The 15,669-nt window shown below is 44.3% G+C and overlaps 1 protein-coding gene across 1 annotated transcript; it reads right to left on the reverse strand.

Moving 5' to 3' along the window:
* Positions 1-2,038: 2,038 nt before the first annotated feature.
* MRGPRD (MAS related GPR family member D) lies at positions 2,039-2,988 on the reverse strand. The gene is made up of 3 exons (XM_057727182.1): positions 2,557-2,988; positions 2,268-2,377; positions 2,039-2,216 (listed from the first exon to the last, which is right to left on the reverse strand). Exons 1-3 carry the CDS (start codon positions 2,986-2,988, stop codon positions 2,039-2,041), a joined length of 720 nt encoding a protein of 239 aa, XP_057583165.1.
* Positions 2,989-15,669: the final 12,681 nt, after the last annotated feature.

Raw genomic sequence — 15,669 nt, forward strand, 5'->3', positions numbered from 1 at the left:
CAGCGGGTACGGATTCAATCCCTGGTCGGACAGCTAAGATCCCGCATGCTGTGCAGTGTGGCCAAAAATTTAAAAAAAACCCCACAAACCAGAAAACAAAAAAACTGTGTGATCAATTTCTTGGGTTCCTCTCCTTCCCCACGCAGCTGAGGGGCCCTGTGACGGCCCTGCCCAAGAGGTGAGGCTTCCCTCGTCCCTGACCATCTGCTGCAGACAGGCCACTTTGTCCCTACCCAGCTTGGAGGAGGCCGTGGAGCGTGAGGCTTGCGGTTGAAAGATAAGGGGTGAATCATAGGCTTTCCGTTCACTAGCTGTGTGATGCTGCATAAGACATTGGCATCTCTGAGCCCTGCTGCTATACAGCACTACACAGGTGGCTGTTACTCTTATTAGCCAAATGAGCGCTTATTAAGTGCCTATGGCCTGCAAGGCCAGTACAGGTGCTGGGTGCTCCATAAGATACCTGGAATGACTGATAAAGAGTCCCCACCGCTGCCCCCCACCCCCCTGTGCCTCCCTGGGACACACAGACCTGGGGGTCTGAGCTGAGATGGGAAAGCAGGCGACCCAGGAAACATAGGGCACTCAGAGCGCACCAGCTTCCAGGGGCTGCTCAGTCCTCAGCTCAGTGCCCTGAATGCCAGGGGGAGGCCAGGACAGGGGTGTGGGGGGACCCAGGGGAGGCTAGGATGATGGGCCCCAGGTCCGCACACACTAGTGTCTTAGTTCCCAGGACTCCCATTTCTAGACTGGGAGATTTGCTGCTATATTATCCTTTTTGTAGATTATCAACGAGCTTTTCTCTTCCTTTCTGAGTCTCTGACCTTCTCCCCACCTGGCTCGAAGCCTCCGTGTTTCAGGAGGAGCTTAGGAACTGCTTCAGAAGGAAGCCAAGAGACAGAACGAGCCATTCTTCCACGTTGGACACACAGAATAGGACCACACGGCAAGATGCCACTGTGTAGGTGGGCTTGGGGTCTTGGGAGCCCACCTTTCCACTTCCTGCCTTTCCTCCCGCCGCCTCTTTATGCTCTGCACGGACCTCCCATCACACCCCCTTTCCACCGAAACCCCCAGCCATGAGACTGGATACTGGACGGTGGCAAAGGGTGTGGTGTGTGGAAAGTACAAGAAGCATCCACTCTTGTTCTGGACCCAGGAGACAGTGGGAAGAAAAGAGGGAGGGCAGGGACAAGGGCATGGCCCCCAACTTGCCCTCTTTGTGCTTTGGCCCCAGAAAGGAAGAACTGTTTGGGGCAAGTTGAGGGAGACCCTGGGGTGGGGGAGCAACCAATTGGGATACAGACTCGCGTTCTGCTAATCACGTGGCTCTCTGGGATGCTGCTGCCTGGAGGCTGCTTCCACCTCCCAGGGCACGGTCCCCTCAACAATTGTCCCTCTCTAGTGAGGCCGGGCAGGGGCTCTCCGGCTCCAGCGCAGCCTGCTGGAGGAAAGCGATCAGACCTGCCACGGGTGCAAGGTGACCCAAAGGCAAAGGCCAGGGGCCACATGGAGGACAAGGCCATCTCATGACCGGCAGCCAGCGGGAGCTGGGTTAGCAGTGGCTACAGTTGGCTGGCTGCAGCCTGCAAGGATGGAGGGGGTCAGCCAGACACTCGGTGGAAGGTGGACCAGGGGCATCACCCTGCGGCCAGCTGCCCCCAGCACATGCCCCAGCCTGGGGCCACAAGGTCACACGAACCATATCCCACCCCCTGTACTAAGATGCCATCTTAGGAGGAGGAGGCTGGGAAGATGCACCCTTCCACCCAAATGGGATGTGTGCTATCCACCCACAGAGACTATTTAGATAATTAGCATCAAACAGGCCAGGGCTGAAAGCTAACATCTGCCCTCCCCAAACAAAAAAATTATGTTTCATCTTCCCAGCTGAGTTGCATTGTCAGATCTGGGACATGGCATTCAGTGAGAGAGCCTTGGCGGGTAGGAAAGGGACCCTGACAGGGTGAGATGCAAAGCCTTCTGGGCTCCCAACAGCCAGCCAGCCAGGCAGGCTGGTCTCCAGGACCTCTGCTTATCATTGGTGCTGGTGGGAGGGCGTCTCCCCCTCCTCCAGCTCGGGGTCCTCCTGCAGTGCCCTGTGCAGCACGGCCCCCAGGGACTTCTGCAGGTCCCGGCTCCTCCGACTCCCCACCAGGAAGTAGATGACTGGGTTGGCACTGCTGCTCACGACCGAGGAGAGGCAGGCAAAGTGGCTGAACACAGTGTTCGTCCAGTGGGTCAGGTTCAGTCAGTAAAGCAGGGACCAATAGATGCCGTGGGGCAGGGCGCAGAAGAGGAACACCAGGGCGGAGGCCAGGATGGCCACATGGAGCCGCGTGGGCTGGCGCCGTTGCTGCCGGAAGCTTCTCTGCACCTGCACACAGAGGGTGAGGCTGGACACGGCCATCGTGGGCGTGAAGATGCCCAAGGTGAGGATGTTGAAGACTGAGTCCACCATGAAGCATTGTCTTCTGTTCTGGTTCCAGAACTTGTTGCAGTAGTAGCAGGCCACCATTTGAGCAGGGGGGACAGTGCCCAGAGCAGGGCACACACCGCGGCCGGCAAGTGTTGGGGCTGGCGACACTTATACCAGATGGGGAAGAGGACGGAGAGGCAGCGCTGCAGGCTGATGGCTGTCAGCGGGCTCAGGCTGGCCACAGAGGCAAAGTACTTCGCACCCCTCAATACCGTGACGGCCACATGGCCCATGTGACCCAGCGGGGTGCTTTCTATGCTGAGGATGGAGGCCACGCAGATGAGGAAGAGGAGGTCGGCCACGGCCAGGTGGAGGACATAGACTTTGTAGGGGCCCCTCTGCCTGTGGAAGCCCAGCAGCCAGACCACCAGGCTGTTGCCTGAGATGCCGCCCACACAGGTGAACAAGACCAGGGTGTCCAGCATCCAGTAGGTGGTGTCCAGCACGTGCGCCCTGGGGCTGCTGTAGTTTGTTGCTGGGGTCCAGCTGTCGTTCAGAGTCTGGTTCATCCTATGGAAGGAAGATGGACCAGCGTGAGGGTCTGTGTTGCCTGGACCCTGGGGGAATCCTGGAAGCTCCCCACCCTGGTTTTCCTGCTTCCAGGCTCTCAGGATGGGTTCTTTATGTAACAGACCATGACCCATCCTCCAAGGCTCCCGTCCCGCCTGGGTCTGCCGGCAAGTCACCACGGCAGACACAAAGCTGTTACAGATGTCCTTTGTCAAGCTAAGGAGTTCTCTTCTGTTTTGATTTTAATTATTTTTTTCATCCCGAAGAGATATTGACTCTATCAAAGGCTTTTCTGTATCTATTGATAGTATCACTTTTTTCTCCCTTAATCTTCAAATTCTGTGAATTAATTTTTTTAAATTGGACCTCAGGTATCAAGCATCGTTTCCTTACACCCTGACTTCATGGTACACCAGGATCATCAGGCCCCTGAAAATCAAATCCATTTATTTATTTCAGTTTCCCTTCTGACTCCATCCTCTTTCTCCCCTTCCCCTTACGTCTGTTTAACATACATCTTTGGACATCTAACTATCTTTCGGAACAGGGGATTACCCATGACTGTTTGTAATTTACATAAATGTTGTGATTTAGAATTTGTGCTTTTTTTGTGTGTTTTGGTTTTTTTTACTCAACAATCTGTTTTTAGGATATTCTCGTTTATACATGGGAGTGTTTTTTTTTTTTAATATTTATTTATTTATTTATTTAATTTATTTATTTTGGCTACACTGGGTCTTTTTTTTTTTTAAGCTCTTTATTGGAATATAATTGCTTTACACTCTTGTACCAGTTTTTGAGGAACACCAAAGTAAATCAGCTGTATTTATACATATATCCCCATATCCCCTCCCTCCCGCAACTCCCTCCCTCTCTCCCTGTCCTGGTCCTCTAAGGCATCACCCATCATAGAGTTGATCTCCCTTTGTTATACAGCAAATTCCCACTAGCTACCTGCTTTACAGTTGGTAGTGTATATGTGTCTATGCTACTCTCTTACTTTGTCCCAGCTTCCCCTTCGCCCCCCTTCAACCCTACCCTGTGTCCTCCAGTCCATTCTCTACATCTGCATCTTTATTCTTGCCCTGTCACTGTGTTCATCAGTACCATTTTTTTAGACTCCGTATATATGAGTTAGCATTTGGTATTTGTTTTTCTCTTTCTGGCTTATTTCACTCTGTATGACAGTCTCTAGGTCCACCCACCTCGCTACAAATAACTCAATTTCATTCCTTTTTATGGCTGAGTAATATTCCATTGTATATATGTGCCACATCTTCTTCATCCATTCATCTGTTGATGGGCATTTAGGTTGCTTCCATGTCCTGGCTATTGTAAGTAGTGCTGCAGTGAACATTATGGTACATGTTTCTTTTTGGATTATGGTTTTCTCTGGGTATATGCCCAGGAGTGGGATTACTGGATCATATGGTTGTTTCAGTTTTAGTATTTTAAGGAACCTCCAAACTGTTTTCCTTAGTGGCTGTACCAGCTTATATTCTCACCAACAGTGCAGGAGAGTTCCCTTTTCTCCACACCCTCTCCGGCATTTATTGTTTCTAGATTTTTGGATGATGGCCATTCTGACGGTGTGAGGTGATACCTCATTGTGGTTTCGACTTGCATTTCTCTAATGATTAGTGATGTTGAGCATCTTTTCATGTGTTTGTTGGCCATCTGTATGTCTTCTTTGGAGAAATGTCTATTTAGGTCTTCTGCCCACTTGGGAATTGGGTTATTAGCGTTTTTGGTATTAAGCTGCATGAGCTGCTTATATATTATGGAGATTAATCCTTTGTCCATTGCTTCGTTGGCAAGTATTTTCTCCCATTCTGAGGGTTGTCTTCTTGTTTTGTTTATGGTTTCTTTCACTGTGCAAAAGCTTTTAAGTTTCATTAGGTCCCATTTGTTTATTCTTGATTTTATTTCCATGATTCTAGGAGGTGCGTCAAAAAAGATCTTGCTTTGATGTATGTCATAGAGTGTTCTGCCTATGTTTTCCTCTAGGAGTTTTATAGTGTCTGGCCTTACATGTAGGTCTTTAATCCATTTTGAGTTTATTTTTGTGTATGGTGTTAGGAAGTGTTCTAATTTCATTCTTTGACGTGTTGCTGTCCAATTTTCCCAGCACCATTTACTGAAGAGGCTGTCTTTTTTCCATTGTATATTCTTACCTCCTTTGTCAAAGATAAGTTGCCCATATGTGCATGGGTTTATCTCTGGGCTCTCTATTGTGTTCCAATGATCTATAATTCTGTTTTTGTTCCAGTACCATACTGTCTTGATCACTGTGGCCTTATAGCATAGTTTGAAGTCAGGAAGCTTAATTCCACCAACTCCATCTTTCCTTCTCAAGATTGCTTTGGCTATTCGGGGTCCTTTGTGTTTCCACACAAATCGTAAGATTTCTTCTAGTTCTGTGAAAAATGCCGTTGGTAATTTGATCAGGATTGCATTGAATCTGTAAATTGCTTTGGGTAGGATAGTCGTTTTCACAGTGTTGATTCTTCCAATCCAAGAACATGGTATGTCCCTCCATCTGTTTGTATCGTCTTTGATTTCTTTCATTAGTGTCTTATAGTTTTCTGCATACAGGTCTTTTTCATCCTTAGGCAGGTTTATTCCTAGGTATTTTATTGTTTTTGTTGCAATGGTAAATGGGAGAGTTTCCTTAATTTCTCTTCCTGCTCTTCTGTTGTTAGTGTATAGGAATGCAAGAGATTTCTGTGCATTAATTTTGTATCCTGCTACTTTACTAAATTCATCAATGAGTGCTAGCAGTTTTCTGGTAGAGTCTTTAGGGTTTTCTATGTATAATATCATGTCATCTGCAAAGAGTGACAATTTTACTTCTTCTTTTCCAATTTGGATTCCTTTTATTTCATTTTCTTCTCTGATTGCTGTGGCTAAAACTTCCAAAACTATGTTGAATAATAGTGGTGAGAGTGGACACCCTTGTCTTGTTCCTGTTATTGGAGGGAATGCTTTCACTTTTTCATCATTTAGAACGATGTTGGCTTTTGGTTTCTCATGTGTGGCTTTTATTATGTTGAGGTAATTTCCTTCTATGCCCATTTTCTGGAGAGGTTTTTTTTTATCATAAATGGATGTTGAATTCTGTCAAAAGTTTTTCCACATCTATTGAGATGATCATATGGTTTTTATCCTTCAATTTGTTGATATGATGTATCACGTTGATTGATTTGTGTATATTGAAGAATCCTTGCACCCCAGGGATAAACCCCACTTTATCACGGTGTATGATCTTTTTAATGTGCTGTTGGATTCTGTTAGCTAGTATTTTGTTGAGGATTTTTGCATCTATATTCATCAGTGATATTGGCCTGTAATTTTCTTTTTTTGTGACATCTTTGCCTGGTTTTGGTATCAGGGTGATGGTGGCCTTGTAGGATGAGTTTGGGAGTGTTCCTCCTCCTGCTATATTTTGGAAGAGTTTGAGAAGGATAGGTGTTAGCTCTTCTCTAAATGTTTGATAGAATTCACCTGTGAAGCCATCTGGCCCTGGGCTTTTGTTTGCTGGGAGATTTTTAATCACAGTCTCAATTTCTGTACTTGTGATTGGTCTGTTCATATTTTCTATGTCTTCCTGGTTCAGTCTTCAAAGATTGTATTTTCTAAGAATTTATCCATTTCTTCCAGGTTATCCAATTTATTAGCATATAGTTGCTTGTAGTAGTCTCTCATGATCTTTTGTATTTCTGTGTTGTCTGTTGTTACTTCTCCTTTTTCATTTCTAATTCTGTTGGTTTGCGTCTTCTCCCTCTTTTTCCTGATGAGTCTGGCTAATGGCTTAGCAATTTTGTTTATCTTCTCAAAGAAGCAGCTTTTAGTTTCATTGATCTTTGCTATTGTTTCCTTTACTTCTTTCTCATTTATTTCTGATCTGATCTTTATGATTTCTTTCCTTTTGCTCACTCTGGGGTTCTTTTGTGTTTTGTTTTCTTTCTCTAATTGTTTCAGGTGTAAGGTTAGGTTGTTTATTTGATAATTTTCTTGTTTCTTATGGCAGGACTGTATTGCTATAAACGTCCCTCTTAGAACTGTTTTTGCTGCATCCCATAGGTTTTGGTTGTTGTGTTTTCATTGTCATTTGTTCTAGGTATGTTTTGATTTCCTCTTTGATTTCTTCAGTGATTTCTTGGTTGTTTAATAGTGTATTGCTTAGCCTCCATGTGGTTGTATTTCTTACAGTTTTTTTTTCAGGTAATTGATATCTAGTCTCATGGCGTTGTGGTCAGAGAACATGCTTGATATGATTTCAGTTTTCTTGAATTTACTGAGGCTTGATCTGTGACCCAAGATGTGATCTATCCTGGAGAATGTCCCATGTACACTTGAGAAGAAAGTGTATTCTGTAGTTTTTGAATGGAACGTCCTATAAATATCAATGAAGTCGAGATGGTCTAATGTGTCATTTAAAGCTTGTGCGTCTTTATTTTCTGTTTGGATGATCTGTCCATTGATGTAAGTGGGGCATTCAAGTCTCCTATTATTGTGTTACTGTCAATTTCCCCTTTTATGGCTGTTAGCATTTGCCTTGTGTATTGAGGTGCTCCTATGTTAGGTGCATAGATATTTACAATTGTGATATGTTTTTCTTGGATTGATCCCTTGATCATTATGTAGTGTCCTTCCTTGTCTCTTGTAATAGTCTCTACTTTAAAGTCTAATTTGTCTGATATGAGTATTGCTACTCCAGCTTTCTTTTGGCTTCCATTTGCAGGTAATATCTTTTTCCATCCCCTTACTTTCAGTCTGTTTGTGTCCCTTGGTCTGAAGTGGGTTTCTTGTAAGCAGCATATATAAGGGTCTTGCTTTTGTATCCATTCAGCCAGCCTGTGTCTTTTGATTGGAGCATTTAATCCATTTACATTTAAGGTGATTATTGACATGTGTGTTCCTATTACCATTTTCTTAATTGTTTTGGGTTTGTTTTGTAGGTCTTTTCCTTCTCTTGTGTTTCCTACTTAGAAAAGTTCCTTTAGCAATTGTTGTAAGGCTGGTTTTGTGGTGCTGAATTCTCCTCACTTTTGCCTGTCTGTAAAGCTCTTGATTTCTCCATTGAATCTGAATGAGATTCTTGCAGGGTAGAGTATTCTTAGCTGTAGGTTTTTCTCTCTCAGGACTTTCAGCATATCCTGCCACTTCATTCTGGCCTGCAGAGTTTCTGCAGAAAGATCAGCTGTTATCCTTATGGGTTTTCCCTTATATGTTATTTGTTGCTTTTCCCTTCTTGCTTTTGATATTTCTTTGTGTTTAATTTTCATTAGTTTGATTGACATGTGCCTTGGTGTATTTCTCCTTGGGTTTATTCTGTATGGGACTCTCTGCGCTTCTAGGACTTGATTATTTCCTTTTCCATGTTGGGGAAGTTTTCCACTATAAGCTCTTAAAATATTTTCTCAGACCCTTTCTTTTTTTCTTCTTCTTCTGGGATGCCTATGATTCGAATGTTGGTGTGCTTAATGTTGTCACCAAGGTCTCTGAGACTGTCTTCCATTCTTTTTATTCTTTTTTCTTTCCTGCTCTGTGGCAGTTATTTTCCCCATTCTATCTTCCAACTCACTTATTCATTGTTTTGCCTCAGTTACTCTTTTTATACCATCTAAAGTATTTTTAATTTCAGTTATTTTGTTGTTCATTACTGTTTGTTTGCTCTTTAGTTCTTCTAAGTCCTTATGAACTGTTTCTTGTATTTTCTCTATTTTGTTGTTGAAATTTTTGACCATCTTTACTATCATTATTCTGAAATCTTTTTCAGGCAATTTTCCTATTTCCTCTTCATTTACATGGTTTTGTGGGTTTTTTTCTTGCTCCTTTGCCTGCAAGGTGTTTCTTTGCTTTCTCATTTTGTCTAATTTATAGTGTTTGCTGTCTCCATTCCCTATGCTGTCTAGTTGTAATTTCTCTTGTTTCTGTTCTCTGCCCTCTGTGTTGGGGTTGGTCCCGTTTCTTAAGTAGGCTGCTTGGTGGGAGGTTGTGGTGCCTGCTTTCCTGTACTGGGTCTTAGTAGCGGCTCACCAGCTCTTAGTTGTGGCATGCATGCAAGATCTAGTTCCCCAACCAGAAATTGGACCTGGTCCCCCTGCATTGGGAGTGTACGTACATGGGACTGGTTTTTTTTTTTTTTTTAAGGGAGTATAATCTTTTTTAAAAAACTTTATTTATTTATTTTTTTATTTATTGGCTGCATTGGGTCTTCTATTGCTGTGCATGCGCTTTCTCTAGTTGTGGCTAGAGGGGGCTACTCTTTGTTGCAGTGCATGGGCTTCTTATTGTGGTGGCTTCTCCTGTTGTGGAGCTCAGGGTCTAGGTGCATGGGCTTCAGTAGTTGTGGTGCATGGGCTCAATAGTTGTGGCTTGCAGGTTGTAGAGCAGAGGCTCACTAGTTGTGGTGCACGGGCTTAGTTGCTCCGTGGCATGTGGGATCTTCCTGGACCAGGGATTGAACCCTTGTCCCCTGTATTGGCAGGCAGATTCTTAACCACTGCACCACCAGGGAAGCTGCATGGGGCTGGTTTCGAACATTCCAACCTGTATCATTGGTTTGTCTGTTCTTACAACATTAACACACTGTCATTGTTTTTAAAGGATATATGGCTTTGTGTTAGTCCCCCAGGAGTTTTTAGCTGACAGCTACTCAGTAGTTGTTCTTTGCCAGTTTCATGGAGTTTCATCCTTCTATGCCCAGTCTAGTTTTCTGCCAAAGACTCAAGGGGATCCTCTGCAGATTTCTGCAGTTCTTTCTCTGAGTAGCTGGCCCCCTTCTCTCTGCTACTCCATCTCACAAATTCCAGCCACTTCAAGCTCCCCAAAGTCTGACTTCTGTCTTTTAAACTCAGGGAGACCACCATGCTCTCCTGAGGTCTCCCCACTTCCTGTATCACTGTCCAGAGAGTAGCTCTGAAGCAGGAGACAGATGGGCTCCCAGGGCAAACGGTCTGAGTTCATTCCCTGTGGACCGATACTCTGAGACGGGAATAACAAGACAATTGGGAGAGGAGGCTGGGCCTTGCCCAGATAGAAGATAAGAGACCACATATTCCTCTCGAAGTCAGCAGACCTCCGCCCGACCATACATGCGCAGAAAGCCTCCTTGGAGGTCAAAAGGGGAGTGATGCCAAGTGGCCAAACCCACCCATAGGCCTCTTTGGTGGAATCCATCTTGGCTAAGAGATGCGCATGCACACGTGGGAAAATCCTGAGATACACCAAATATGAACCAGGCAAATCAAAATGATTGGTTAAAAGAAACATGGAAGAAATGCCCCATAAAAGTGATTCAAATTGTCATGGGGGTGCGACTCTCTCTCTGAGCCCACCCATGTGTCTATCCACATGTACTCTGCTCTTTTTTCCCCAATAAATGCTTTACTTGTTTCACTACTTTCCGTCTTTGTGGGAATTCTTTTCTGTGAAGCTGTAGGGCCAGGGCCTTGTCACTGATCATTGGTCTAATGACTAGGATTCAGTGCTCTCACCACTGCGACCCGACCTCAATCACTGACTGGGAGCTGAAACCCTGCTTCAAGCCACTGTGGGCTAAGGCCACCCGAGATCAGCTCCTGGCAGAAAGCTGGGGTGGTACTAGGGCTCACCTCATATTTCTCTTGTATAAGAGATTGTAGTCCTAGGATGCCTCTTGCTCAACATCGGAAAACAGTTGTTTCTTATGTTTTCTTTAGCTTTCTAGTTGTTCACAGTGGGAGGGCTGGTCTAGTGCCTGTTACTCCATTGTGGCCACAGGCAAACGTGCCTCTAAGATATCTTCCTGTTGATGATTGCTGGTACAGAGATGCACGGATGATTTTTGTAGTTTTTGTTAATCAGGCAAATGACCTCATTTAGTTTCTCATCTCTATCGCTTTGTATGTTGAGTATTTTGATTTTTCTTTGCAACTGTCCTCATACCTCTAATTTCTTTTTCATGTCTTAGATCCTAGCCCAGAACACCTCGTATTATGTGAACAATGACTGGAATCAGGTGCGTTTATCTTTCACCTAATCTTAAAGAAAATGTGTCTCATGTTTCTCCATTAGATAGGATGTTTGCTCTAAGTTTTGGGTGCTGTCTTTTACCAAGGTGAGAAAGTTCCCCTCCTAGTTTTTCAAGAGTTTTATTTTACAAATGAATGATGAAATTTATCATGATTTTTGTCTTTGGTGTCTGTTTAATAATTTTCTCTTTTTTTTTCTCCCTTAGTCTATTTATGTGGTGAATATATATTGATATGTTTTCTGGTGTTCATTCATCCTTATATTTTTAGGATAAACAATTTCTACTTTGCTTTTTTTTGTTTTCTCTTCCTGATACTCTGATTTTATTTAGAAAATTTTCATCTGTGTTCATAAGTGAACTTGGCCGATAATTTTCCCTTCTGTTTTTTATTTCAAAGCTGTAAGGTTACACCACTTCATAAAATGACTTGGAGAGGGAGGCCTTTTTCTCTATCCTCTAGAACAATTTGTATCATGTAAGGATTATCTTTCTTTGAACCTTTGGCAGAAGGTAAAACCATCTGGTCTGGTAATTTTTATGAGTATTAGTGGATACGCATGGCTTTGGGAAAAAAAAAACTACAACGCCAATGTATTTAACATTTTAGGTCAGTTTAGGTTTTCAATCTCTTCTTGAGTTAAAGTAAGTAATTTTATGTTTCTAGAAAATTGTTCATGCTTTCTGGTTCCACATTTATTGGTATAATACTTTACACGGTATTCGTTTACTATTTTTAAAACCTCAATTCTATTTGTTATTTTAAATTTGTGCCTTTGCCCTTTTTTTTCTTTATCTGTTTGCCAGAGGGTTTTTGTTTTGTTTTGTTTTGTTTTTGTTTAAGAAATTTTATTGAGATACAGTTAACATACAATAAACTGCATATATTTAGAGTGTACAATTTGGTATCCCAACTTCCCAATTCATTCCCCCCCAACCCTCCCTGCCTTCCCCACTTGGTGTCCATGTTTGTTCTCTACATCTGTCTCTATTTCTGCCTTGCAAACCGGTTGATTTGTACCATTTTTCTATATTCTGCATATATGTGTTAATATACGATATTTTTCTCTTTCTGCCTCACTTCACTCTGTATGACAGTCTCTAGGACCATCCATGTCTCTACAAATATCCCAGTTTCATTGCTTTTTACAGCTGAGTAATATTCCATTGTATGTATGTACCACATCTTTTTGATCCATTCATCTGTTGATGGGCATTTAAGTTGTTTCCATGTCCTGGCCATTGTAAATCAGAGGTTTGTTTTTGAGAACTATTTTAAAAAAATCAACTCTATTGTTTCTTTGCTTCCCATTTTCTCAGTTTATGCTTTTATTTTTTCTACTTTCTTTGGATTTACCTTGTAATTCTTTTCTCAGCTTCTTGTGTTGAATTCTTTGGTAATTAATTTTCTTTTCTAACAGATATTTAGGGCTGTAAACGTGCTACTAAATGTTTCCTTAGATGTTTCATGAGTTTTAGTATGTAGTGTGTTCATTGTTGTTTACATCTAAATATTTTACGATTTGAAACCATTTTAAACATTTTAAATTTAAAATTTCCATAGATTATTTAGAAATACATTTTATACTGCATGCTTTGGCTATCATCTCATTATTGGTTTCTAATATTGGGTTGTGGTCGGATAATGTGGTCAGTTTTTTGGTATTTGGTGAGACTCACTTGGAAGCATGGGAGATGGCCAATTTTTGTTTACTTTGTATACTCATTTGATTAAGCTTTTGAAATTGCATTGTTTAAATGATCTGTATTCTGATGAATTTTTTGTCTTCTACAAATATTAACCCGTTATGATTATAGTCTTATCATTTTTCTCTTTCCTTCACCTATTTTGAAATTTTGTTAAATGTATGCAAAGCCAAGAATATTATATTATCCTGGTGAATTGTACTTTTTATGTAGTAAACTGTCTCATCTTTAATACTTTCTTAGCCTTAAAGTCTCTTTAATCTGATATCAGTTTTTAGTTAATATTTCCTAATCTTCCTATTTATTCCCCACGTGCTTTGCAAATCGTCTTCTACAGGGATAACATTACTTCTTCTCATGCAAGACGCACTAGGTTGCCAAAGTTTTGCTACTCAGACATTTGGCATTGAATTCTTTTGGGCTTTCAAAGGATTTCATTGGTCCAAGACCTGGTTTCTGTTGGATCTCTTGGCTTGGAGATTTGGTGTAAATTCAGATTCTATACCTGTGAATGGTGCAAATTGGGGGCTTTGTTTACTCGAATGGGTGCCCAACTCCACCCCCCCTCCCTCCATCCCCCTCCCGGCCTCAGGCAGGAAGAAGGTCCTAAAGACATGGGGGTGAACATTGGTTTCTTTAAGCAGCAGGGTCCTCCCAGGTTCTGGCCTCATGGAGGTCCCCCTAATCAAGCTCCCTCCTTGACTTGTTTTGCCCCAAGGCTACCGCTCAGTCCTTCTTCTCTTCCCTGCCCCAGCCCCACCCAGCCCCTGCCCCCTGGAGCCTCTACCTGTCTGCTGTACACTGGGGCCATCGGCACCAGCTCTATCTGCAAGTTTCCTGGAGGTTTCCCTTCCCGCCTTTCATCTTTCAGCTCTGTGTTCTGTTTGGGTGGGTGGGAGAAGATTGTTTTCTCCCATGTTTCTTTGTATCCACAGTGGGAGTGTGGTACCATGTCACACAGATACCAACCTCATTGGTGCCCTGTGGCTACAGTCAGAAGTCTTTCCTTTAAGTCCAAAGCAATTTAAATAATGTTTATCAAATTTATACTATCTACCAGATACATAGTGTTATATAGAGAGAGCACACATAATAGCATATACACATATATACATGCACACACAATGTATACCTGCATAGAGCACACACAGCACATATATATATATCAATGCAAACATGCCACATGTACATATATAATAGCACATGCATATAGGTACATATATATACACATACACATAGCAAACAGGTATAATAGCGTATATACTTATAGACATAGTACAAACACATGTATAAATGTGGCACATATATATACACACACAGCACATACATACACCCCATGCACACACATGTATATATGTGTACACACACACACACTCAGCACACGTGTACAGCAATGACTCCGATGGACAGAACTCACAGCTGGCGGGGTTGGGGGGGGATGCACAGTTAGGCAATGACCCCAACCGCCGCCGGGTGTGGTGGTGGAACGGGGATGGGGGGTAACTAACGAGGTGGGGACTCGGAGGGTGGGTGGAGCCGGAGGTACTGAGGGCAGAGGGCAGCTGGGAGAGGCCAGGTGAAGGGGGGCTCAGATGGCCCGCCCCTAGCCCCTCCCCCGCCAGGGGACCCCCTCCTCCACGCCACCATCCTAGGCCGCTACTACTGCCGGGTCTCTACCTGCAGGGCTCCCTGAGCGCACATCCGCTCAAGGTGCACTTAGTGAGCTGGGCTGGGCCACTCTCCCGGGAGAGGCGGATGTGGTCCTGCCCCTGCCGGGTGGCGGTGGGGAGGAGGGAGATGCACACGCCAATGCCCCCACCCCACCTGCCTCGCCTGCTCCGGGTCAGGGGCCCTCAGGGCACCTGCTTCTTCCTGACACTCATTAGGTATCCAGCCTGCAAATGCTGCCTGAGGGCAGATGGGGCCAGAGCTGGGGGTGCTGCAGGTCCTGGGGGTGTAAGTGACACGAAGACAGCCACTTGCTGCCCTCCTGGGGACGCGGTTCTAGGAGAGGTGGTGGGTCAGCAAAAGAACGTGGCTTCTGATGTGGTAATGGCCAGACTCGGCGACAGCGCTTACGCAGGAGTGTTCATAGAGCTGTCACAGACGACAGAGCAGGAGGGAGGGGTGGAGCGGGCAGCGGTGGGAGGGGCTGGTGCTTCCAGAAGACTCCTCCAAGGGGGCCGCCCGCAGCAGCAGAGACCCCCAGATGCACTGAGGAGCCAGCTGTAGAGTCAGGGAGTGTGGGTGACTTTCGAAGGAGTTTGTCATATTGGGTGGGTGGGTGGGGAGGACAGAGAAATGAGATATGGAGACAAAGGTTTTATCTATTTTATTTTATTATTATTATTATTATTATTATTATTATTTTTTAGGCTGCACTGCATGGCATGGGGGATCTTAGATCCTGGACTGGGGATCAAACCCATGCCCCCTGCAGTGGAAGTATGCAGTCTTAACCATTGGACTGCCAGGAAAGTCCCAGGTTTTATTTATTTTCAAAGAAGGATGTTACTGCCTGTTTGTATGTGGATGGGAGTGATTCAGCAGAGAGGGGCAAACTGATGATCAGGAAAGCTGCAGGAGGGGTCCTGAGGGAGATGAGGACCGAGCACGGCCCAGGGGTTGGCCCAGCTGGGAGCTGGGCCGTCAACTCGGAGAGAAGCAGAGAGTCCGGCCACGGGTGCAGGACATGAGGTGGGAAGAAGCTGCTGCTCTTTTTTAGGTATCTTCTTTTTCAGTGAAAATAGAAGGGAGGTCAACTATTGGGACTGAGGGGAAAAACGAGGGATTTGGAGAAAGAGGGACGCTTATCCCGATGGCTACGGGCTGAACGGTTCCCCCCAAATTCATCTGTTGAAACCCTAACCCCCAATGTGACTGTTTTTGGAGCTGGGCCTTTAAGGAGGTAATTAAGATGAAAGGAGGCTGTAAGGGTGGGGCCCTAACCCAATAA

Source organism: Hippopotamus amphibius, chromosome 3 (assembly GCF_030028045.1).
Source record: "Hippopotamus amphibius kiboko isolate mHipAmp2 chromosome 3, mHipAmp2.hap2, whole genome shotgun sequence".
Lineage (NCBI taxonomy): Eukaryota > Metazoa > Chordata > Mammalia > Artiodactyla > Hippopotamidae > Hippopotamus > Hippopotamus amphibius.

What these genes read in the sequence shown, in the direction of transcription:
- MRGPRD (XM_057727182.1), bottom strand. Translation starts at nt 2,988, where the DNA reads ATGAACCAGACTCTGAACGACAGCTGGACCCCAGCAACAAACTACAGC. An exon ending in CCCAACACTTGCCGGCCGCG is followed by an intron (nt 2,378 to 2,556) that starts GTGTGTGCCCTG and finishes CTCTGTGTGCAG; the next exon opens with GTGCAGAGAAGCTTCCGGCA. An exon ending in CTGCCCCACGGCATCTATTG is followed by an intron (nt 2,217 to 2,267) that starts GTCCCTGCTTTA and finishes CACTGTGTTCAG; the next exon opens with CCACTTTGCCTGCCTCTCCT.